This window comes from Erinaceus europaeus, chromosome 17 (genome assembly GCF_950295315.1).
Source record: "Erinaceus europaeus chromosome 17, mEriEur2.1, whole genome shotgun sequence".
NCBI lineage: Eukaryota > Metazoa > Chordata > Mammalia > Eulipotyphla > Erinaceidae > Erinaceus > Erinaceus europaeus.
The window spans coordinates 9967510-9992028 of NC_080178.1; the positions used below are offsets into that span (position 1 = coordinate 9967510).

At 47.2% G+C, this 24519-nt stretch overlaps 1 protein-coding gene and 1 non-coding gene across 2 annotated transcripts; both read left to right on the forward strand.

Annotated features, from left to right (window-relative positions):
* Nucleotides 1-1774: 1774 nt before the first annotated feature.
* Nucleotides 1775-24288, forward strand: MS4A18 (membrane spanning 4-domains A18). Its single transcript, XM_060175744.1, has 8 exons — nucleotides 1775-1861; nucleotides 12399-12812; nucleotides 15241-15357; nucleotides 16233-16289; nucleotides 18600-18704; nucleotides 21098-21211; nucleotides 23489-23723; nucleotides 24278-24288. Exons 2-8 carry the CDS (start codon nucleotides 12411-12413, stop codon nucleotides 24286-24288), a joined length of 1041 nt encoding a protein of 346 aa, XP_060031727.1. The 5' UTR covers nucleotides 1775-1861; nucleotides 12399-12410.
* On the forward strand, nucleotides 15567-15630 carry TRNAG-UCC (transfer RNA glycine (anticodon UCC)). The gene has a single exon. It is a non-coding gene; the product is annotated as a tRNA-Gly (tRNA).
* Nucleotides 24289-24519: the final 231 nt, after the last annotated feature.

A 24519-nucleotide genomic window follows, 5' to 3' on the forward strand; every position in this document is an offset into this window, starting at 1 on the left:
GTGTCAGAGTGTTGCTCTGGTCCTCCCCTACCACTCATAATAATAACTAAATGAATCTTTAAATTTTAAATAAATAAAGTCTAAATGCTAAAAGACTGTGCCCACTGGTATGGAAATTTAAAAAACTACAAGACCAGCATGCTTTGCATCTCCACAGAGACATGCCGCCGCTTCCTTCCTCTTCCTACAGTGTGGGGCTAGCAGGGGCTCCAGAGACAACACAGGGAGGCTGTTAGCCTGGTCCCCCATATGCCTCTTCTGTTGTTTTCCTTCTGAGTGTTGCTGGCAGGACCAGTTGCATGGCTAGACTGGGCGCCTGGGGCTGAGGTGACAAAGTTTCACACTCTGTGCGCCTTAGCCATCAGCTCTGGAGGCTGGTTGTCTGCAGTCAAGGCTGGCAGGGCTGGTTCCTCCTGCCATGAGGGAGAAGCTGCCCGGTGCCTCCTGCCCAATGCTGGAGGTTGAGGGGTGGGGAGGGAGTCTGGGGACATCCCTCAGCTTTGTGGAGCTGCACCCCATCTCTGCCCTCCTCGTCACAGCACCAGTTTCTCCTTGAGTTTGTGTCAGTCTCTGGGCTCAAACCCCCTGCACCCCACACACACTCGTTTTTTTCCTTTATTTTTATTTTTTATTTTAGCCCAGGACACCCATTCTGATGGGTGAGGATCCATCCCAGTGACCTCTGCAGTCAGTGGTCTTTTCTTTCTCTCTCTCTCTCTCTCTCTCTCTCTCTCTCTCTCTTTTAATTTTAATATTTATTTATTTATTCATTGGATAGAGACAGAGAGAAATTGAGAGGGAAGGGGGAGATGGAGAGTGAGAGAAACAGAGAGACACCTGCAACCCTGCTTCCCAACTCATGAAGCTTCCTCCCTCCCCCCACCCCTACCCCCGCAGGTTGGGGTCCAGGGGCTTGAACCCAGGTCCTCGCACACTGTAATAATATGTGCACTCAACCAGACGTGCCACTGGCTGTCCCTGTAGCCGTTTCTCCAAGAGAGACTGTGCCCTCAAAATCTCAAGAACAGCTAAAAAGAAAAAGACTAAAAGATGACGACTGGCTGAAAGACTAAAAGACGATGACTGGCTGAAAGACTAAAAGACGACGACTGGCTGAAAGACTAAAAGACGACGACTGGCTGAAAGACTAAAAGACGACGACTGGCTGAAAGACAGCTTGGAAATTGGGAGACTCACCTGGATGGCACAGCTGGAAAGCAGACAGACTTCTAGAAAGAAGAAATAAGCGCTTGCACTTGTACCAAGTACAGTCAGGGTGATGTAACAGTTGCTATATGTCAATGTATTTAAGTGCTTTCCAGAGGAAATCTGCTTTGTTGATGAGGTTAGTGTCTAGTCAGTGATCAGTGGGATCATCTCCAAGTCTGTGACACCTCTCCGAACCATCTGGTAACTCACTCCTGGTGTGTTCCCAGCCCTGGGTTGTGCTATGTTTATCAAACAGTGCTTCTTATCTAGCTTGTCTTACCAACTCACTGGAGACCTCTAAAAAGACTCTATCCCAGCACCAAGCCTCCTATCTGGCATACAGCAGACACTCAATAAAACTCCATTAATGGCTTACCAGGGCAATCTCTTGACATGTAGGTCATAAGGGCCCACATCTGGACCTGTAAGGTCGCAGAGCAAGACTTTGGGAAACACGCCCATGAGGGCCATAAATAATCAAGGGATAAACGGATGTAATGTGGGAGCCAGAGAATGAGCTCTCTGAGTCTAGACGAAACTGCAGGGAGGACTTTGGAGCGTCGAAGAGAAACCAAATGTTTTCCCCTTCACGGAGGCCCAACTGCAGAGGTCTGCAGGAGCCCGAAGGAGGAACAGTCCTCAGAACGGTGAGGTGAGACTTCTGCGAATTTTCTGCAGGGCTCAGAGAGAGACAGAGACAGAGACAGAACGGAAGCAGGGGAGGTGGGAGGCCTGGATGGACCCTGGAATGGTCTCTGGGGAAAACTCTAACTGGTTGCTTCTCATCTTTGTATAAAAAGCATTTGTGATAGACCAGGGCTCTCGAGCAAGACAGAGCATACAGCAACCCACCTGAGCTGCAGTGTTTGTCCAGCTGTGAAGGATCCAAGAGTCAGAACAGGTTCCTAATTTACAGACAGACAGCAAAGCCTGCAGGACCAGTTCCTGACTCGCCCCTGCCCCTCGCTCAGCTTTTGGGGCACTGTAGTCAGACTGACTTAAGACTTTGATCTAGAACTAAGAGAAGGACAGAACCTTTGCTCCTGATGGGAGGTGAATGAAGGGGTCTCAGGAGTTCCGGCCAGGGGTTTCCCCCTAGTCCAGCAGCTCTGCAGCTCTGCTGGGTTTTTTTGGGTTTTTTTGTTTGTTTGTTTGTTTTGTTTTTTGCACCTATAAGGAGGAAATATATTTCAGAAAAAGGAATATGGAACTGGGGAGATAGTATAATGGTTACACAAAAAGACTTTGATGCCTAAGACTCTGAGGTCTCGGGTTCAATCCCAGCATCACCATAAGCCAGAGCTGAGCAGTGCTCTGGTCTCCCCCCACCGCCACCCACTCTCTCAAAATAAAATATGTATTTTTTTCTTTTTTATCTTGGACTTAAAATATATCTTTAAAAGGGGCCTGGTTGAGAACACATATTACAATGCACAAGGACCTGGGCTTCAGCCCCCGGTCCCCACCTGTGGGGAAAGCTCTGTGAGTGGAGAAGCAGGACTGCAGGTGTCTCTCTGTCTCTCTCCCTCTCTATCACCACCTTCCCTCTTGATTTCTGACTGTCTATCCAATAAATAAATGAAGATTTTAAAAAAAAACAATGTTTTAATTTAAAAAAGACAAGAGTGGTCTGGGAGATGCATAGTGGATAATGCGCTGAACTCTCAAGCATGAGGTCCTGAGTTCAGTCCCCGGCAGCACATGAACCAGAATGATGTCTGGTTCTTTCTCTCCTCCTATCTTTCTGATTAATAAGTAAGTAAAATATTTTTTTAAAAAAGACAAGAATTTGAATTTCTAATAAATTCCTCAATGCTATTGGCATTGCTGGTCCAGTGGGGAGCCCATGCTTTAAGGTCCCTAGATGTAAGTCTTACTAGAAGCAAAATTTGGTATCAGTCAGATTGATGGGAAGGGTGTTCAAAATAGTGATCTTGGGGCAGGGCAGGGCAGAGCAGTAGCGCATTCTGCAGAGCACATATGTTACCATGTGCAAAGACCTGAGTTCAAGCCCCCCAGTCCCCACTTGCAGGAGGAAAGTTCCATGAGCAATAAAGCAGTGCTGCAGGTGTCTCTCTCTTTCCTTTCTTTTAAAAATAAAATTGTATAATCTTCATTTATCTATTGGAGAAAGACAATCAGAATTTGAGAGTAAGGGGTGATAGAGAGACAGAAAGATACCTGCAGCCCTGCTTCACCACTCATAAAGCTTTCCCCCCTGCAGGTAGGGACTAGGGGCTTGAACCCAGGTCCTTGCACATTGTAACATGTGTGCTCAACCAGATACACCATCACTGGCTCTCTCTTTCCTTTTCTATCTTCTTTCTTTTTTTCTCTCTGTCTCTATAAAAAAACAAAACAAAACAAAAATGTCAAAACACTGGTCATTTCCTTACCTAACAGGCCCTACCCTCAGACCAAATGTGAATTGAGTATCTCCTGTGTGTCAGGCTGTGTTCTGCGCAGTTCCTCACCTAATCTCCAGGACACCCCTCCCCCAAGGAAGCTGTTGCTGTTACCGGCCTTCGGTAGGTAAGGAAGGGATGCTTAGTGGACTCCACAACCCACTCGAGGCCCTGTGCTAATGAAGGTGGGCTGGAGACATGGACTTGTGCTGTCTTGCCTCAGAGCTTATCCTTCAGCTGATTAGTCTTCCGTAGTGCCAATGAATCAGCCAGTGCCACACCTAAGGTGACAGCCTGGAGTGCTCTCCTGAGTGAGAGGCTTCCTCAGATAACATCAGGTAAAGCAAGGAGGAGACATACTTCCCTGTCATAAGGAAAGAAATAAAGAAGAAAAGAAAGGAAGGAAGGAAGGAAGGAAGGAAGGAAGGAAGGAAGGAAAAAGAAGAAAGGAAAGAAACTTCCTTTTTGCTTTTGCTCTGGGGTTTAAGAAACTCAGGTTTAAAAAAAAAAAGAAGTGCTCGCTTCGGCAGCACATATACTAAAAAAAAAAAAAGAAAAGAAACTCAGGTTTATTTAGGTACATAAAAACACAGAAGAAGAGAGTCAGGTGGTAGCACAGAGGTTTAAGTGCAGGTGGGGCAAAGCACAAGGACAGGCCTAAGGATCCTGGTTCAAGCTCCCGGCTCCCCACCTGCAGGGGAGTCGCTTCACAGGCGGTGAAGCAGGTCTGCAGGTGTCTATCTTTCTCTCCTCCTCTCTGTCTTCCCCTCCTCTCTCCATTTCTCTCTGTCCTATCCAACAACAATGACATCAACAACAATAAAATTAGTAACTACAACAATAAAACAAGGGCAACAAAAGGAAATAAATAACACAGAAAAGAAGAGTCAGGCTAGCTAGAAATGTGGCAGGAACCATTAGTCCCTAAACTTAGTTAACCAGTGTTCAGCTTCAACATGTGCAAGTCCCAGGGGAAGCGGCATCCTGGGCTCTGGGGAGAGGAGACGACCAGGCAAAGGGCAAGCAGGAAAAGAGCCAAAATGGCTGAATTTCTGTCAGACACTTAGTGAAGTAATTCCCCTTACCCACAATCCCCTGTGAGTTTACTTACATCTGCCATATGCTCTTGACGTCAGGCTGACATCAGCCATATGCTAATTGCAGCTAATTGCATTCATGTCCCATAATGCCTTTTCTCACCATCAGTAAAATGGTGTTCCCAGGAGCTGGGTGGTGACACACCCAGTTGAGAGCACACATGTTACAATGAGCAAGGACCTAGGATCAAGCCCCTGGTCCCCACCCACAGGGGGAAAGCTTTGTGAGTGGTGAAGCAGGGCTGCAGGTGTCTTTCTGTCTTTCTCTCTCTCTATCTCCTCCTTCCCTCCTAATTTATGGCTGTCTCTATTCAATAAATACAGATAATTTAAAAAGTAACAGAAGGTGCTCCCAACACTTCCCCAGAATCCAGGAATCACAGGAATGGTTTCCTGCTGGCAGGGAGGGTGCAGTGTATGTGGAGAGACAGAAAGGATAGGTTCCCCCAGCACAGCACAAGCCCTGTGGTGTGTGAGGCCCTGGGTTCAAGCCCCAGACCATAAGGGAGCACTACAGATGGCAGTGAGAGAGCTCTGTGGATGGTGGAGCAGTGCTGCAGTTAGTGTCTCTTTTCTCTGTTTCTCCTTCTCTTCTTTCTGTAAAAAGAAAAGAAAAGAAAATTGGTAATCAATCATGAAAAAAAAAGTGTCCTAAAAGAAATGGTGCAGTGGATAAAGCATGAGGCCTCAAGTTTGATTCCAGACATTGCATGTGCCAGTGGTGCTCTGGTTCTCTTTCTCCCCAGCCCCAACTAACTACTAAATCTGGGACAATCTGGTCAGAGGCTGGGGAGATAGCTTGATGGGTATGCAAAGGACTCTCATACTGAGGCTCTGAAACCCCAAGTTCATTCCCCACCACCATCAAAATCCAGGGAGATGGAACAGTGCTTTGGAGTCTCAGTCTCCCCCCAATCCCGTGTGTGTGTGTGTGTGTGTGTGTGTGTGTGTGTGTGTGTGTGTGTGTGTGTGTGTTTCTCTCTGAATCTCTCTCAATAAAATAAATAAAACTAAAGAAATAAAGGAAGGGAGGGAGGAAAAAAGAAAGGGACAGAGAGAGAGAAAGAAAGAAAAAAGAAAGAGGGAGTCAGGCGGTGGCACAGCGGGTTAAGCACATGTGGCGCAAAGCACAAGGACCGGCATAAGGATCCCAGTTCGATCCCCCGGCTCCCCACCTGCAGGGGAGTCGCTTCACAGGCGGTGAAGCAGGTCTGCAGGTGTCTGTCTATCTTTCTCTCCCCCTCTCTGTCTTCCCCTCCTCTCTCCATTTCTCTCTGTCCTATCCAACAACGACAATAATAACTACAACAATAAAAAAGACCAACAAAAGATAATAAATAAGTATAAAATAAAGAAAGGAAGAAAGAAAGAAAGAAAGAAAGAAAGAAAGAAAGAAAGAAAGAAAGAAAGAAAGAAAATATGAAAGGAAAGGAAAGGAAACTGGATCAGGAAGAACATTTAACATTATCACAGACACTTGAGGCCCTGGGATGATTCTCTAGTGCCAGATTTTTTTTTAAGAGTTTAAAGGTTTTTTTATTTTTTAATTTATTTATAAAAAGTAAACACTGACAAAATCATAGGATAAGAGGGGTAAAACTCCACACAATTCCCACCACCAGAACTCTGTGTCCTATCCCTCCCTTGATAGCTTTTCTATTCTTTAACCCTCTGGGAGTATGGACCCAAGGTCATTGTGGGATGCAGAAGGTGGAAGGTCTGGCTTCTGTAAGTGTTTCCCCGCTGAACATGGGTGTTAACAGGTTGATCCATACTCTCAACCTGCCTCTCTCTTTCCTTAGTGGTGCAGGGTTCTGGGGAATAGGAGCTCCAGGACACATTGGTGGGGTTATCTGTCCAGGGAAGTCTGGTTGGTATCATAATAGCATCTTGAACCTGGTGGCTAAAAAGAGAATTAACATATAAAGCCAAACAAGTTGTTGACTAATCATGAACCTAAAGGCTGGAGGAGTCCAGATGAAGAATTGGGGGCCCAGATCACATCAAATCGATGGGGTTTACAGTCAACAATATTTATACACCTTTCCCATATTTGGGAGCTACTTTCTTCCCTGATCCAGCTTTCTAGTCCTTTTTCCAGCCATGACATCATCTCCCCAGACAATAACTTGGATCCACCTGCATATCAAATTTCAGGCTCAGAGGAAAAAAAAAACTGGTATAGCCACAGGCCCTTTGGAAAATAACTTAAATATGCCTACTAGCTGTCTACAGATTTTTTTAATGTCAATTATTACATTAGCAACTCTGTGTCACCCATAAGTGAATTTTCTCACATTCCAATGTCTCCAGTTTTCTTAGGAGGCTCCACACCCTCCTTTCCCACTGCACACTTGCTCATCAGCACAGAAACTTGAAGATGCTCCCCAAGCCTCTCAGCCTATCACAGGTCGTCAGAACCTATGCTGATGTCTCCCCAAAGCCATTCTCTTACCCTGTCTCCAGGGCTCAGGAGTGGGTAGAAACTACTCTACATGCTGAGAAGGGCTTCATGACTATAAAATCCAATACCCTGACTCATAATGATCTCAACACAGAGAGACAGAGGCCGAGAGGTGGTGCAGGCAGTAGAGTACACACCTTATCATGAGGAAGGACCCAGGTTCAAGCCCCTGCTCTCCCCTTGCAGGGGAAATGCTTCACAAGCAGTGTGTTGTTTTCGACAGGCTATGTTGTTTTTACCGGGCTGGCTTCACGGGCGGGTAACAGACAACCAGGGACTCATGGTTGAGCTGTACGCAGTATCTCTTTATTCATGCAGGACGCAGCGCAATCTATACCAAGCTAAGCTAAACTAAAAACTACAATCTTGTCCTTATAAATATACTAGCCCAGTAGGGTGGGAACAGGATGTGACACAGAGAGGGTGGAGAGAAAAGTGACTGGTGAAAATCAGGGTATGACAAGGAGAGGGGGCGGAGCAGGTGAGAATTCTACCACTGAACCACCAATGCCCTGGAGGGAAGGTGGTGCTTGTTAACAGAGGTTATGTAAATAGAATACAGTGTTATGTAAATAGCATACAGGGGGGATTCTTCTTCTTCTTCTAGTGTTTGCCCTTCTTCCTTAGCCAGTCAACAGCATCAGGTTGAGCCTGATGTAAAGTTTCGAGACCTCCTTTGAATCTGGAGAGGTGGCAGTCGCTGACTATGTGGGTCATAGTCTGTCTGGAGCCGCAGGGGCAGTTCGGGTCGTCTCTGGCTCCCCAGCGATGGAACATAGCGGCGCACCGGCCATGGCCTGTTCGATAGCGATTGAGGAGGGCCCAATCATAACGTGCTAGGTCAAAGCTGGGTTGATGCTTGCAGGGGTCTGTGATGAGGTGTTTGTTCTTTACCTCAGCTGACTGCCAACTCTGTTTCCAAGAGACTGGAACAGAGAAGTTCAGTGTAGGCATAGGGGACCAGATTGGGTGACGAGATGTCAAGCCTTGGACAGGGTGGGCGAAGATATCCGCGTATATTGGCAGGTCCGGTAGAGCGTAGATGTGGGAAATGAACTTAGATGATGCCGCATCCCAACGAATATCTGGCGGGGCGATGTTGCTAAGAACTGGCAGCCATGGAACCGGGGTGGAACAGATGGTTCCAGAAATTATCCTCATGGAGGAATATAATTTGGAATCGACCAAGTGGACATGGGGGCTACAGAACCATACTGGGGCACAGTATTCTGCAGTGGAATAGCATAATGCCAGAGAGGATGATCGTAGTGTGGAAGTGCTCGCGCCCCATGAGGAGCTGGCCAATCTTGCAATGATGTGATTCCTCGCGCCCACCTTTGCTGCAGTTTTTATGAGATGTTTGTGAAATGACAGAGTGTGATCGAGAGTAACGCCAAGATAGACTGGCTGGGCTTCATGCCGGATTCTAGTATCACCAAGCTTCACATTAAGCTCACGCGAGGCCGAGGCATGGTGTAGATGGAAAACAGATGATACCGTTTTTGCAGTGCTAGGGATTAGTCGCCATTTATTACAGTCATCAGATATCAGAGACATGTCTTTCGTGAGTGTTTCCTCAAGGATGTCGAACTTGGATGCCTGAGTTGCACAGCAGATGTCATCGGCGTAGATGAACTTCCTTGAAGAAGTTTCTGGGAGGTCATTGATGTAAATATTAAATAGTGTAGGAGCCAGAACAGAGCCCTGGGGGAGGCCACTTGAGACAAGTCTCCACCTGCTAGACTTGTCACCCAGATGCACCCGGAATCTTCTGTTTTGGAGAAGAAACGATATAGTGTTGGCCACCCATGGAGGCAGGCATCTTGAGATCTTGACTAGGAGACCACGGTGCCAGATCGTGTCATAGGCTGCTGTGAGATCAACAAAGACAGCACCCGTCTTTAAATTCTTCTGGAATCCATTTTCAATGTAAGTTGAGAGGGCCAGGGCTTGTTCGCAGGTAGATCTTCCTGGGCGGAAACCAGCTTGGGCGGGTGACAGGAATTTCTCTGTAAGATGAGAAATATATGACAGAAGCAGCCTCTCAAGGAGTTTGTAACACACAGAGAGGAGAGAAATTGGTCTATAGCTGGCGGCCAGGGTTGGGTATTTCTTTGGTTTCAAAACTGCTATAATCTTCGCACAAAGCCAAACTTTGGGCATAGACTCAGATTCCAAGATGTGGGACAGGAATGAAGCGAGCCACTTCTTTGCCGCGGGACCCAGGTTAAGAATGAGTTCTGGGGTGATGTTATCATAGCCAGCAGCTGTTCCTGGTTTAACCCTCTTCAAAGCGTCTTCCAGTTCAGACAGTGTAAAGGGAGAGAGTTTTGGAGATGGACAAGATAACCGGAAGTGGGATGACCACTCATGGGAAATTTCTCTTTTCCAGACTGGGTCGATCCTAGCATGTCCAACTTGAGTTAGGTGACTGGCCACTGAGTTTGGAGATACGGGAGGATGGGAGACGGGAGGGGGTTGGCTACCTGCACCCAGTCTGTGAAGAAACTTCCAGGCCTTCCTACTTGAGTGGGTGAAATTCAGACTTTCCGTAAGTTGTTGCCAGCGGGCTTGGCGTGCTGCATCCAGGGAGGCAATGAGATGGTCAGCCACATCTGGGTCGCCCGACTCATCTTACTGCTTTAGTAGTTGCTCGCATTCAGCATCAAGACAAGGCGTATAGTTAGCACGTCTCCCACGAGGAATGGCTTGGGAAGCTGCTTTGAAGATGGCTTGGCGGAAGCGCCTGTAGGAATCTTCAGAGGGGATAGAGTTAATTGGAATTGCAGGAATAGATTTGTTGGTAAGATCACTGAACAGATAGATGCCAGTTTGCTTTCCGAAAGTTCCATCTTAGTTTCTCTGAGCACAGAATCAGTGGGAGCTGGAGACCAATGTGGATGATAGCTGGGCGGTGATGACTGTGCGGGAAGATCTTGAGAACTTGTCTCGTAGCGGGAAAGGCTTGGCCTTTGACTGTGCTAATCCAGCACAGGTCGGGTGACGAGTCTTTATTCCATCTAGGGGGGATTAAACCAAATGAAACAGAAAAGGTTTTTAGAAGTAGAATTAGAAACATACCAACACAGGCAGTAGAGTACACACCTTATCATGAGGAAGGACCCAGGTTCAAGCCCCTGCTCTCCCCTTGCAGGGGAAATGCTTCACAAGCAGTGAAGCAGTGCTGCAGGTGTCTCTCTATCTCTCTTCTTCTCTGTCTCCCTCCCCTACCCCCTCTCAATTTCTCTCAGAATCTATCTAAAACAAAATAGAGAAGAGAGAATGAGAGAGAAAGAAAATGGCCACCAGGAGCGATGGATTCATCATACAGGCACCAAGCCCCAGTGATAACTCTGATGGCAGTAAAAGTTAATTAATTTATTGGAAATTTACATGACCCTGACCGAACACCCACACAGTCCAGACTCAGAAAGAGACGTAAGAGGGTGACCATCCCCCATCCTCTAGTTCTGAATCATTTGATGACAAGCACAGCTTGGCTTTCTTCTCTGGCACCAGTGAAGGTTGAAAGGCCATATACATGCTGACTTAACTTCTTTCCTAGTTGTGGATACAAAAGGCAGAGAGTCAAACTGGGGCTCTTGAGAATTGGGAGCCCAGAACCAAAAGGCAAAAAGGTCTAACATTCTCTCCGTGTCTATCTGTCTGTCCCTCTTTCCCTCCTCCCATCAGCTCCATTCTTTCCTCTCTTAAGGGTTGATTTTCTCCGGTTCCCACACATACAGGATATAAGTGTTACCCCTCTGCCTACTTTCCCACCCTCCGGCTGTCCTTGAAGGGTCAGACCCCAAACTATCAGCCAACTGGGGCGGGGGGTGTAACCGTCCATCCCTGGGCTGGTCAGCTGTGGCCAGGCCAGGGGTCAGGATGGACAGGCAGCCTTCACTCATTCAGAACACTCACACTTCACCCTGGCAGACTGAAACAACACCCCTAATTTCTGTACACAAAACCATCAGGAAAATGATAAGAGGTTCTGATTTGCTGAGCAGTCTTGGGAAACCTTGTCTTGCAGATCCAAATCCAAAGCGCTCTTTTTCTTTTCTTTTTTTAATTTTTAATCTGCTTGTTTACTTATTTATTATTGGATAGAGACAGAGAGAAATTGAGGGGGGAATAGAGGTGGAAAGAGTGAAGGGGAGACACCTGCAGCCCTGCTTCACCACTCATGAAGCTTTTTCCCCTGCGGGTGGGGACCAGGGGCTTGAACCCAGGTCCTTGTTCACTTTGATGTGTGTGTGTGTTTTACCAGGTGCACCACTGCCTGGCCCCAATGCAAACTTTTCAAGAAGTAAAATTAAAAACTGCATATCCTGAAAGCACAGAGAACCATAACAGGAGCTAAATTTGTATGTCACGCTAGATGGAGTTTCTTTATTTGTTAATTTACAATAGTGACAGAGGGAAATTGAGAGATGGGAAGGTGGAGAGGGAGAGAGACAGAGAGACACCTGCAGCCCTGTTTCATCACCCATGAAGATTCCCCCCTGCAGGTAGGGACCAGGGGCCTGAACTGGTGTCTTTATGTGTGGTAATATGTGTACTCAACCTGGTGCACCACCCCCTGGCCAATAGAGCTTCTTTTCTTTTTGAAGTTTTTATTATCTGCATTTATTTATTGGATAAATCAAGAGGGGGAAGGGGAGATAGAGAGCAAGAGAGACAGAAAGACACCTGCAGCACTGCTTCACCACTTGCAAAGCATACACACACACACACACACACACACACACCCTGCAAGTGGTGGTAGGGATTCGAACCCCTGGGTTCTTGTGCACTGTAGCATGTGCGCTCAACCAGGTGCACCACCACCTGGCCAATGGGAGTTTCTTTAAATGAAGGTCTAACTAGAGTGTGGTGAGAGGCTGGGGCTTCACTGCCCCAGGATTTTTTTTTTTTTTTTTTTTGCCTCCAGGGTTATCGCTGGGGCTTGATGCTGGGAGCTTGAACCTGGGTCCTTGCACACATGCTTGCGCTTAATACTACGCGTGCTTAACCAGGTGTGCCACTCCCCAACCCTCAGATTTTTTTTCTTTAAATAGAAAAAAGGAGATAAGAGGGCAGGAAAGATACCACAGCACTAGACTTTTTCCCAGTGTGGTGGGCGCTGGACTCGAAGCTGGGTCTTGAACACAACAAAGCAAGCGCACTTGCTTGGTTTTGCTGGAGGAAGACAAATGTCCCTGTTCCCATGTTTTTCAGTGACTGCACACCATGACCCAACAGGAGGTTGGAGCCAACTTTGCACCTGGCCTTGGAGCCCCCGCCAACATCCATGTCAACCAACCCATGGCTCCCGGAAGCCAGGGGCAGCCCCTGGGGGTGGCCGTCCACGCAACGCCGGCAGTGGCCCAACAGAACCAGATGCTGCTGGTGCCGAGTGCGATGCAGAACCCACAAGTGATGTTTCAGCAGCCAGCCGCCATGCCCCATTTGCAGATCCCAGCCGGGGTGGGCCAGTGCCTGCCGGGTCCTCCCAACTTCCAGACGCTATCTGGGCCCCCCCCACATCCTCAGGAGTACAACTCCAGCCAGTTCCAGTGGAACATACCATTCCCATCACTTTCTTCCTTCGATCCCAAAAAATTTTTGAAAAAGGAGAACAGGACCTTGGGGGTGAGTAGGGTTCCTTTTTGCCTTCCAGTGGGGGAGGGGGGCAGGGGGCACTGAGTAACCCCAACTCTAGTGCACTTGGATGGGGGAGGAAGTGTGTCTAGAAGGCAAAGGACAAAAGGGAAATGGGGTTGAAGTTTCTAGAAGCTGGATAAGGACAACCCATTGGCCTCTAGTCCTCCCTGGCTTTCCTTCCCCAACCCAGTCAGACACAGTCAGCTGCATGGTTTGGGGGAATAGATTATAAAAGTCATAAAACCAATCCCTAACTTCATCATTCTTAACAGCTGAGATATATATGTGTGTGTGTGTGTGTGTGTGTGTGTGTGTGTGTGTTTGGGGTTTTTTTTTTTACCAGAGCACTGCTTAGCTCTGACTTATGGTGGTGCAGGGGACTGAACCTAGGACTTCAGAACCTCAGGAATGGGACTCTCTTTGCATAACCATTATGCTATCTACCCCCACCCCATTGTATGTATGTGTGTGTAATATATCACAACTTTCTCAGCCACTCATCTATTGTTTTGCTTCCAGGCTTTGGCTATTAAAAATTGTGTCTCTCCCTCACTATCTCCCTCCATCTCTCAATTTCTTTCTGTCTCTATCCAATAAAAAATTATTGAAAAATAATTTTCAATAATTATTTTAAATAATTATTTAAATAAATAAATAAATAATAAATAATAAATAAATTATTTAAATAATTAAATAATTATTTTAAATAATTTTAATAATTGAAAAAAATTATTAACTGCGAACTGTGCTGCTACAAACATTAAGTGTACACAAATTTTTTTGGATGTGTGTGATTGGCTTCTTAGGCTATATTTCCAGGAAAGGAATTGCAGGGTCTTAGGGAAGGTCCACAACTAGCCTTCTGAGAGTTCTCCAGAGTGCTCTCCACAGGGGTTGGATCAGTTTACATTCCCACCAGCAGTGCAGGAGGGTTCCTTTGTCCCCACAACCTCTTCAGCATTTCTTGTTACTATCACTTCTGGTGTTCGACATTCTCACAAGAGTAGGGGTGGGGGTGGGGGGAGAAAAGAAAAGAAAAAAACAGCCGATGCTTCCCTGAAACAGCCCTTGACTGGGAAGGCCCGGGTTCCAGGACCAGTGGAGGAGGCGTTTGTATTGGATGCGTTTGTATTGGACGCCCTTCCCTACTGGGCTTCTGTGACCTCCTCTTTAGATGGTCCTGAGAGCTGGAAGATTAAATGCTTCCAGTTCTGACGTTTTGTGATTTTCTCTCTTAGCAAGGAGGAGGGCGAAGAGCGTTTCCTCCTCTGATCTGCCTGCTACCTTGCAGAGTTCAACTCGGCTCTGTGTATGAAGCAGAAACCAGATACTCCTGGCAGGGTGCCTGGCATGCATGGTGCTCAGTCTAATGTGCAGGCGCTGTGCCTGGAACTGGAGGCTCCCAGGCAGACAAGATGCCATCCTTGAAGACCAAGGAAGGTCTCTCCTTGGAGCTGCTATTATCATTATAGAAACTTACATATGACATAGGCATGAATGTGTGAGTGCTCACAAGGATATAAAGTGGCCAGCTTCTTTGAAAAGTCACAACCCCCAGCCTAGAGCAGGGGACTGAAGGCAGGTTCAGGAAGGGGTGGACTTCTAAAACAAGCTCTGGGATGGGGGAGACAGCATAATGGTGAAGCAAAGAGACTCTCATGCCTGAGGATCCAAAATTCTAGCTTCGATCCCCTGCACCACCATCAGCCAGAGCCGAGCATTGCTCTGTTATATATCGGCTTCATGAAAATAAATAAGATAGCTATGAGAGAGAGAGAAGAAGAAGAAGAAGAAGAAGAAGAAGAAGAAGAAGAAGAAGAAGAAGAAGAAGAAGAAGAAGAAGGGAGGAAAGAAGGAAGGAAGGAAGGAAGGAAGGAAGGAAGGAAGGAAGGAAGGAAGGAAGGAAGGAAGGAAAACTTTTGGGGACTGAGCAGTGGTGCTCAGACTTCAACTGGTATTACTCACCTATCACCATGTATGAAGACCCAGGTTTAAGTCCCAGGTCCACTATGTCCCAGGAACCCATCTCCAACCTGACATGTGAATTTCCTCAGTTCTGCTCTCACCCTGCAATCCAGGGCTCATTTCCTCTAGAGCTGCCAGGCCAGTGCCCAGGCTGGTCTTCCAGTCCATGTTATTGGATGCCAGACTGGACCCTGGGCACTTCTCTGCACCCTGGCAGAGCAAAGCTCCCAGGGCAAATGCTTCTTTCTTCCTCTGCTCCAAAAAAAAACCCCACAGAGATTGGGGGTCATATTAATCCAAGGTGAGTCCCAATACCAATTCCACCACAGAGGCTCTGGGATGCAGGCTGCAAATCATGTTTAATGGTGTGTAGTGCTATGTGTGTGTGCATGCTCACTCTCTCTCTCTCTCTCTCTCTCTGTCTCTCACTATGGCATGTCCCCTCCTGCAGGCCATCCAAATCCTCATCGGCTTGACACACGTCATCTGTGCATTCAACCCCTGGCTCTATCGACATCCTGTCTCTGTGACTGGGGTGTCAGGATACCCGATCTGGGGAGGAATATGCGTGAGTACGTGGCCCTGTGGCCTCCTTACTGGGCAACCAGATGGGGACAGAGAGCGAAGGAGGGTGGAGCGTGGGGCCCACTCCCAGTGACACAGCCCTGACGGCGAGAGCCAGGACCACACTACGCAGGTGCAGCAGTTCTCCTGCCTCCAGGAAGTCTATAAACATACAGCACACGTGCTTGGAAACATCACACTGGGAACCTACAAGGTGGCTCAGTGGCAGAGCACATGCCTTCCATGCATGAGGCCCTGGGTTCAATCCCCAGCACCACAAAAGCACAGGATGGGTCTTGCCTCGTACAGAACCCAGATCAGCTAGTGTAAGGTCCAGAGTGAAGGCCTAGTACTGATCTAAGAAAAGTCAACCCGGGAGGGGTTTGGAGGAGACAGCAAAAAGGTTATGCAAATGCCTTTTATGCCTGAGGCTGCAATGTCCCAGGTTCTATCCCCAGCCCCGCCATAAGCCAGAGCTAACCAGTGCTGTTGTAAAAAATGAATAAATAAATAAATAGTCAGGGCCAGATGGTGGTGCACCTAGTTAAGCGCACACACTACAGAGCACAAGGACCCGGGTTCAAGCCCCTGGTCCCCACCTGCAGAGAAAAATCTTCATGAGTGGTGAAGCAGGCCTACAGGTGTCTCTCTGCCTCTCTCCATCTCTATCACCCCTTTCCCTCATGATTTTTGCCTGTCTCTATCAAATAAATAAAGATAATAAATTTTTAAAATTTAAAAGATTAAAATAAATAAATAGTCAATCTAGGAGCGGTGAAATTGATCTTCTGTGAGGCCCTGAAGCTATTTAACTGATTGGTTTATTAGTTCATTGATTCATTCACTAGATGGTTGTCTTTTTCTCTTTTGTCTGTGTAGTACATTATCTCTGGAACCCTCTCAGTGTGGGCTGAAAAGGACCCCAGCCCCTGTATGGTAAGTTGCACTGCCGCCATCTTTGACCGCCCCTGAGCATTGAAATTTGACCAAACCTGAGCAAGAGGCTTTGCACCAACACAGTGGATGCTTTAGCCCTGGATTCAGCTCTGGCGTCCATTATTTCATTCACTCCCTAGCACACAACTATACAGAATGACAGAACCCCCACTTTGCAGAAGAGGAAGCTGGGACACAGAGAGGTCGGGTGAAGTGCTGAAAGTCACGCAGTAGGAACATAGTAAAGGCTGAATTTGAACCCAAGGCTCTCACGCTTTTCACACTACTTATTTACCAGTCATCAACCCAGCGAGTTGGGAAATGATCACGTATACACAGAACAGACCACAGGGTGCTGGGAACTCTGCAGAAAAGCAGGTTGAGGCCAACACAAATGCTTGAACCCCTTACAGTCACCCCTTACAGTTACTCCCTGAACCTCCCCTTTGCTTAGACCTAGAAAACTGAGGAGAATGTTTGTCCTCAACAATTTTGGGTCTACACCTTGTCATGGTCTCTTCCAACAATCAGCTGGTATCTGAATGTATTTTTCTGTTTTGCCGCAGCATCCTAGGAAGCTTGGAAGCTACGTAGGCTCCATAGTGGCTCTTCTTCCCACCCAGGTTCCAAGAGGGAAAATGAGAAAGAAGGAGATGGTAGAGAGGGAGCGATTACTCCATTACCGCTTCACTGCTTGTAAAGCTCCCCTGTGAAGACTGGGAGTCTGAACCTAGGTCCTTGCTCACCGCGACATGTGCACTCAACCCAGTGCACCATTATCCAGCCCCTGTCATCTGCCTTTTTATTTTTTCTTCTCCTCCAGTGTTATCAGTGGGGTTCGGTGCTGTCACTACAAACCCACTGCTCCTGGTGGCCATTTTTTCCCATTTTATTGGATAGGACAGAGAGAAATTGAAAGAAGAGGGGGAGATAGAGAGGGAGAGAGAAAAAGAGACATCTGCAGACCTGCTTCATTGTGTCCCCCCCCCCCGCAGGTGGGGAGCCAGAGACTCAAACCGGGATTCTTGTGAGGGTCCTTGTGCGTCGTACTATGTGCGCTTCACCCAGTGCACCACCACCTGGCCCCCTGTCATCTGCTTTTTAGTGAGAAAGCAGTGGTATCTACTCACTGCTGCCACCACCCTAGTAGTCAGTCATACTCCATCTTCTTCAACAAATCACTACACCCCAACATCCACTGAGCTCACTGGCCTGATCAAAGGGGAACCAACGCTGTCCCAACACTCTGGGAAATCTTTTATTTTTATTAATTTAGTTAGTTATTTACTTATGTCTTTGATAGAGACAGAGAAATTAAGAGGGGAGGGAGATAGAAAGGGAGAGCGAAAGAGAGACACCTGCAGACCTGCTTCTCCGCTTGTGAAGCTTTCCCCACCCTCCACTGCAGGTGGGGATGAGGATTTGAACCTGGATCTCTGTGTATAAGTAACAGGTGCCCTCAACAGCATGCAGCACCACCACCGGCCCCTCTGGGAAATCTGATGCCCTCTCCAACAAAGCTGCCAATTTCCAGGGGCCTCCCAGCTGAGGGCTCTGCCTCAGTGCCCAGTGTATCAGCCATTCTCTCAGGTGGAGATGGAGACAAGTGGATGGCTGGCGGATTTCAGCATCTCCAGGAGATGCTTGAAAATGGAATCCCGTTAGCCTTTCTGAGCCTGGAAACCTTCCCCAACCACTACCACCAGGATCAGAACTTGATTGCACGTCTTGCATCTTCAGTGGAGGGTGGGGAAAGCTTCACAAGCGGAGAAGCAGGTCTGCAGGTGTCTCTCTTTCACTCTCCCTCTCTATCTCCCTCCCCTCTTAATTTCTCTGTCTCTATCAAACACATAAGTAAATAACTAACTAAATTAATAATAATAAAAGATTTCCCAGAGTGTTGGGACAGCGTTGGTTTCCCTTTGATCAGGCTAGTGAGCTCAGTGGATGTTGGGGTGTTGTGATTTGTTGAAGAAGATTCAAAGACCTCCGTGAAAGACCTCTTGGAGTTCTACCCCTAACACTCCACTTAAAATTAAAAAAAAAAAAAAAGGAAAATGACTCAGTAGTGAGTGCATCCTTTGCAAGCCATAGGCCACAGGTTCCATTGCTGGAGCTGCATATGCTAGAGTGGTGCTCTAGTCTCTCTCTCTCTCTCTCTCTCTCTCTCTCTCCCTCTCCCTCCCTCCCTCCTACAGAGCTACAGAGTCCACATGGTGAAGACTTTTTCACCTCACTGTTGTTGGATCACACTGCACCACTCAGCCAACTTGAGACTCACCCCGTCTTCTCTCCCTCCCTCCTTCCCAGGTCAATGGCAGCATCAGGTCCAACGTGGTCAGTGCCATCTTCTCTCTGACAGGAATCTGCATTCTCATTTTAGATATCTGCATATCCTGGGTGAGCATTCAGACTGCCAGGCCTATGCTTCCTAAAGGTCAGGAAGGCTCACTTAAGAGCCCTGCCTCACTAGGGAAAGAGAGAGAGACAGGCTGGGAGTGTGGATTGACCTGTTCAGCGGGGAAGCAATTACAGAAGCCAGTCCTTCTACCTTCTGCATCCTGTAATGACCCTGGGTCCATATCCCAGAAGGATAAAGAATAGGAAAGCTATCAGGGGAGGGGAGGGGATCTGGAGTTCTAGTGGTAGGAATTGTGTGGAGTTGTACCTCTCTTATCCTTTTTTTTTTTGTTGTTAAAGTTTCCTTTTTATCAATAAAATTTAAAAAGAGAGAGAGAAAAATTGTTCCAGGACAAGAAAGGAAAGCATCAGAATCCTATCGTAGGATGGCAACCACCAGGTCCAAACATCACTTCCACCATGCCCAAACTCCCATGGTAGACCATGTTTTGGATATGAGACAGATACTCTGACAGTGGGAACTATAGGTCCCTTGACAGAGCTGAGCACTTTCTACAAGAGAGCTAAGATCCTTACCTGCAATCATTTATTTCAAGCTACTTCTGTGGAGCATCCAGTCCCCAGGGCTTCTGGTCTACCACAGTGAGAAACAAAGATGACAGAAGAAGAGGGAGGCCAAAGCCTTTAGTGGAGGGTCAAGCAGACAGGCACACAGATAGTTGTGTCAGGGGGTTAGAGACAAGCATGCTAGCCCACACACACAGTACCTGAACAGACCTGAAGAATAAAGTCTAAACTTGTTCCAAAGTTCCCCACAGCCTCATACTCCTGGAGGTTACCCAGACACATTGAGAAGTCTGAATAGAGGTGTGGACAGTCCCAGCAGGAAGAGACAGTCCCTGCAGGCCCAGCTGATGCCACTTGGTATCTAGAAAATAAAGCAACAAAACACAAAGCTAGGCAAAGTAGTGGCCTCTGGACCACTCAACACAGTGTTACAAGGACCTCCCACCTCTGCCCCAACCTCATATGTGAGCAGGTCAAGATGATGGGAAGTGAAAACCATAATGTCTGAAGGTCTTACAAGTGGTCTTTGGCAACTGGTATCAAGGTCAGTCAAGGAATACAACAGAGTAGTAGGGCACAAGGACAGGGAAATAGCATAGTGATTATGCGAAGAAACATTCATGCCTGAGGTTCCCAGATCCCAGATTCAACTCCAGGTGCCAGCATAAGCCAGAGTTAAGCAGTGCTCTAGCAAAAGAGAGAGAGAGAGAGAAAGCTGGGTGTTGGTGCACCTGGTTGAGCGCACATGTTACAATGCTCTAGGACCTAGGGTTCAAGACCCTGGTCCCCACCTGCAGGGGGAAAGCTTTGTGAGTGGTGAAGCAGTGCTACAGGTATCTCTCCGTCTCTCTCCCTATCTCCCTCTCCCCCTCTCAATTTCTGGCTATCTCTATCAAATAAATAAAGATAATAAGTGGTCCGGGAGGTGGCACAGTGGCTAAGGCACTAGACTCTCAAGGATGAAGTCCTGAGTTCAAGCCCCACAGTACATGTACCAGAGTGGTGTCTGGTTCTTTCTCTCTCTCCTATCTTTCTCATTAATAAATAAATAAAATCTTTAAATATATATAATAAAAAAGTTTAAAAGATAAAAGGAAAGGGGAAAGGAAGGGAAGAGGAAGGGAGGAAAGGAAATGAAAAAATAAATAAATCCATAAAGCCTTTGGATTCTAACAGCATGGACCCACATGCTAGGGACCCCACCCTCTGCTGCAGAGGGGTGTGAAGGGATGAAGAGGGGAGTGTGACAATAAAAGTCAGGACCCAGGCCCAGCTGGTGATCTTGACCTTTACAGAGAGAAAGAGAGAGAGAGAGAGAGGATGTGTGTGAGGTACTGCACAGTTTTGGCTCATTGGTACTCAACCTGGCCTGAAAGCCTTTCTGCAGAACCATTACGCTGTCTCACCAGCCCCAGAGCTGGCACTGAGACAAATCTTCTGTTTGTGAAAAGAAGAAAACATCAGCAAGATGAGAAAGTGAAGTGGGAAAGAGAAGGGAAGCCCTGAGGTATGTTCTCAAGCTGTGACTTCCATGGGCAATGAGATCCTAACTGGAAACAGGGTGCAGAACACAGACTCAGTCCCAGAAACCCTCCTGACATTGATACCCCCTCAAGGGCTCTGACTCCCAGAACAGCAAAGTAGACTCTAAGGGGCAGAAGCTGAGGGGAAGAGAGACACAGTGCTGACAGCTGGAAGTGATGCAGCCATGCCCTTGATGGGATCCAGAAGAGGACTACCAATACCTGCCCCAAAGTGTCACCTGGAAAGATGAGGCTCACCATCCCTGAATGATGTGGTTCCAACAGGTATGAACTGTCACCTGGAGAATTATCCCCAAGCAACTGGAAGCCAACCCCCCACTTCTTCTCTGCCTCTAGGACTTCACGAAGGCTATTTCAGGGTGTCTCCTCCCCTTTGCCATCCTGGAGTTCTGCCTCACGTGTGTGGTCTCTCATTTTGGGTGCCAGGCTGTCTGCTGGAATCACTTTTGGGTGAGCTCTGAGCTGTGCTGTGGGCATAAGAGGGAGTGGATTCAGGGAACAGGAGGGAGCAAGGGTGACCAGGAAGGAGTTGAGCCCAAGACTGTGTCGTTATTCTGTCCTAACAAACACACTAAGACCACGTGGCTTCCAAATGACAGGAATAGGCGTGTAGAGGTGGAAGGTGGGAGATAGTTCACTTGGTGAAGTACACACTGCACTCTGTGTTAAGGCCCAGGTTTGAGCCCCTGGCCCCACCTAGAAGCACCATGGACGGTACCAGGAGGAATCTCCGTGAGTGATGGAGTCTTGCTGATGTGTTTCTCATTCTCTCTTTCTCTCTGCCTTTCCACATCTCTCCTCCTCCCTCTCTGTCTGTATCTTAATTTAAAAAGATACAGTTGAGTGCACATGTTACAATATGTAAGGACCCAGGTTCGAGGTCCTGGTCCCCCCCTGCAGGGGGAAAGCTTTGTGAGTGGTGAAGCAGTGTTGCAGTTCTGTCTCCCTATCTCTCTTCCTCTCTATCACTCCCTCCCCTCTCTATTTCTAGCTGTCTCTATCCAATAAATAAATAAAGATAATAAAACAATTTAAAGCAGTTGACATGTTTAAAAAAAAAAAGGGACCAAAAAAGTTCATCAGGAGTGGTGGAATTGTGCAAGTATGAAGCCTCAGTGTCAAAAGGATCAGGGGCTGGACAGTTGATACCTCACCTGGTAGAGTACATACCTTACCATGGGCAAGACCCTGGGTTTGAACCCCAGCACCATATGAGAGAGAGCATCATGGATGATGCTGGGGGGGGAGTTATATGAATCTGGGGCAGTGCTATGGCACTGCTTCTCTCTGTGTCCATCCCTCCCTCTCAGCCCTCTCTCTGTCCCTAAAGAAAAAGATAATTTTAATAAGTATTTATTTTATTTGATAGGACAGGAAAATGGAAGAGGAGAAGATAGAGAGAAAGATACCTGCAACACTGTTTCATCACTAATGAAGTTTCCCCCCACCCCTTGCAGATTGGAACTGGGTGCTTGAACCCAGGTCCTTGTCCATGGAAGAGGGTCCTTCTTCTTATTGTAGCCTCACTTGGCAAAAAGAGCAGAAAAGGGTACTAAGGCTCTGGTTAAAGCATTAACCCCATTCACCATAGTTCCACCCTCATGATCTGAACATCTCCTAAAATCTCACCTCCCAACACTATCACCTCACTTTAAAAGCTAGCTGTTTTGTGCTCTCTTTATCTCTATTCTCTGCATATCTCTGTCTTTCTCTTTCTTAACATATAGTATAAAAATTAGGCCAGGAAGACTACTCAGCAGTATTGCATGTATATGAGAGCATTTCACTGTGGTGGTGTTTCTCCACTACATAACAGAGGCTCCCACTATCCAGTCTGCTAGGAGAATCTCCTCACTGCTTCTCCAACCTCTGCTGGACCCCCAGCTTCAAGACCAGTGACTAAGCTAGAAGCTTGCTATCCTGCTTGTAGCTCCCTATCTCCATGTCAATCCCCTTTTGTTGCATGCCCAACTATCCTGAAAGTTGAGGCTCGAGTGATAACCACTTAGGAAGCAAAGAATCATAATTCTCCAAGTCTGTTAGTCACCTCTGGTTAGAGCTAGGCTTCCCTAAGTTTGCCAGCAGTCTGCAGTCTGCAGTCTGTCAGTAAGTGTTAGGTGACCTTGATGGTCTTGCCCACATGGCAAGCCGTCTGTGTAAAGAGAGAGCTGGACTTCCTGCCTCTCATTATCCACCAGGCCAACCCATTTCTAGAGAGGGTAACTTTTGTGTCCCAAAGAGCCAGGGCAAAATTAGTGCCAGTGTGCAAACACCTTCAGGTCCCTGCTTGTGTCACTGATTATTATTTTTTTAATTTATTTCTCTATTGGGGAATTAATGTTTTACATTCAACAGTAAATACAATAGTTTGTACATGCATAACATTCCCCAGTCTCCCATTTAACAATACAACCCCCACTATGTCATTTATCATCCTTCATGGAACTGATTATTATTTTTAACCAGAGCACTGTTCAGCTCTGACTGATGGTGGTGCTGAGGATTGAACCTGAGAGCTCAGAGTCTTAGGCATTAGAGTCTGTTTTCATAACCATTACGCTATCTCCCCTGCCCTTGTCACATTCTAGCCAAAGAAAATTATATGGCCACATCCAGCAATAGTGAGGGAGGATTCACCCAAGGCCATGGGAACAGGAGGGTGAACTTAGGGCCATTTCTACAAAGTACCACAGAAAAAGACGGTGCCTCCTATCCTTTGTTTTTCAGAACTTCACGGCGACTCCAGCCCCATTCCATGCCAATCCAGCCACCATGGCCACCGGACCCATCAACACCACCATCGGCATGGCTGATGTCAATCCTGGCCCAGCTGGTGTCGCCACTGGCCCCATCTGTGTCACCACTGCCACCCAGGCTTGCCTGCCCACCACCCCTGCCAACCTGGATCACCCCAGCAACACTTCACTGAGTGGCCACCCAGAGCCCACCTATGAAGATGTAGGTGACATGTGCAGAAAGCAATGACATGGGTGCCCTTTTTTGGTGACAAGGAGGGACCCTTGCACAGAATCCCTGCTTCTCCCTGCACCCTCCATGAGCATGGCTGTGACCACTGTTGCTAGGTCAACCTACATCACCACTTTCTCTCTTCTTGGCCCCTGAGCTTTGTTTGTTGTGTCTACTTTTATTCTTTGTTTAACTCCTGAAGAATCTCTCTGTGATTCCCAGGCCTCTTTTAGTCTTGGTGAGTAGCAGATTGCAATATTTTAGAGTGTTTGTTTGTTTGTTTTTATCACTGTCACAGTTATCACTGGGAATCTACCATCCTAGCAGCCTTTTATTTTCTTTCTCCTCCTCCTCCTCCTCCTCCTCCTCCTCCTCCTCCTCCTCCTCCTCCTCCTCCTCTTCCTCCTCCTCCTTCTTCTTCTTCTTCTTATATTTGACAGCACAGGGAGAAACTGAGAGGAGATGGAGAGACAAAGAGTGAGAGAGAGCGTGAGAGAGACACACCTACATCCCTGTTTTACCACTCCTGACGCTTCCTCCCCTCTGTAGGTGGGAAGTAGGGGCTTGAATCTGGATCCTTATGCATAGTAACGTGTGCCCAGTGGGTTGTGCCACCACCAGGCCCCCTAAATTTATTTTTTCTTATCTAAAGCAAATGCAAGAGCCAGAGAGATAGCTTAATGGTTATGCAAAGAGTTTTTCCTTTTTGTTGTTGTTGTTATGGATGTTGTTTTGAAGCACTAACAGTTTTTTTCTTTTTTAATTTTCATTTTATTTTTATTAGTGATTTA

What these genes read in the sequence shown, in the direction of transcription:
- MS4A18 (XM_060175744.1), top strand. Translation starts at nt 12,411, where the DNA reads ATGACCCAACAGGAGGTTGGAGCCAACTTTGCACCTGGCCTTGGAGCC. An exon ending in CGATCTGGGGAGGAATATGC is followed by an intron (nt 15,358 to 16,232) that starts GTGAGTACGTGG and finishes TTGTCTGTGTAG; the next exon opens with TACATTATCTCTGGAACCCT. An exon ending in CCTGGGTGAGCATTCAGACT is followed by an intron (nt 18,705 to 21,097) that starts GCCAGGCCTATG and finishes CTCTGCCTCTAG; the next exon opens with GACTTCACGAAGGCTATTTC.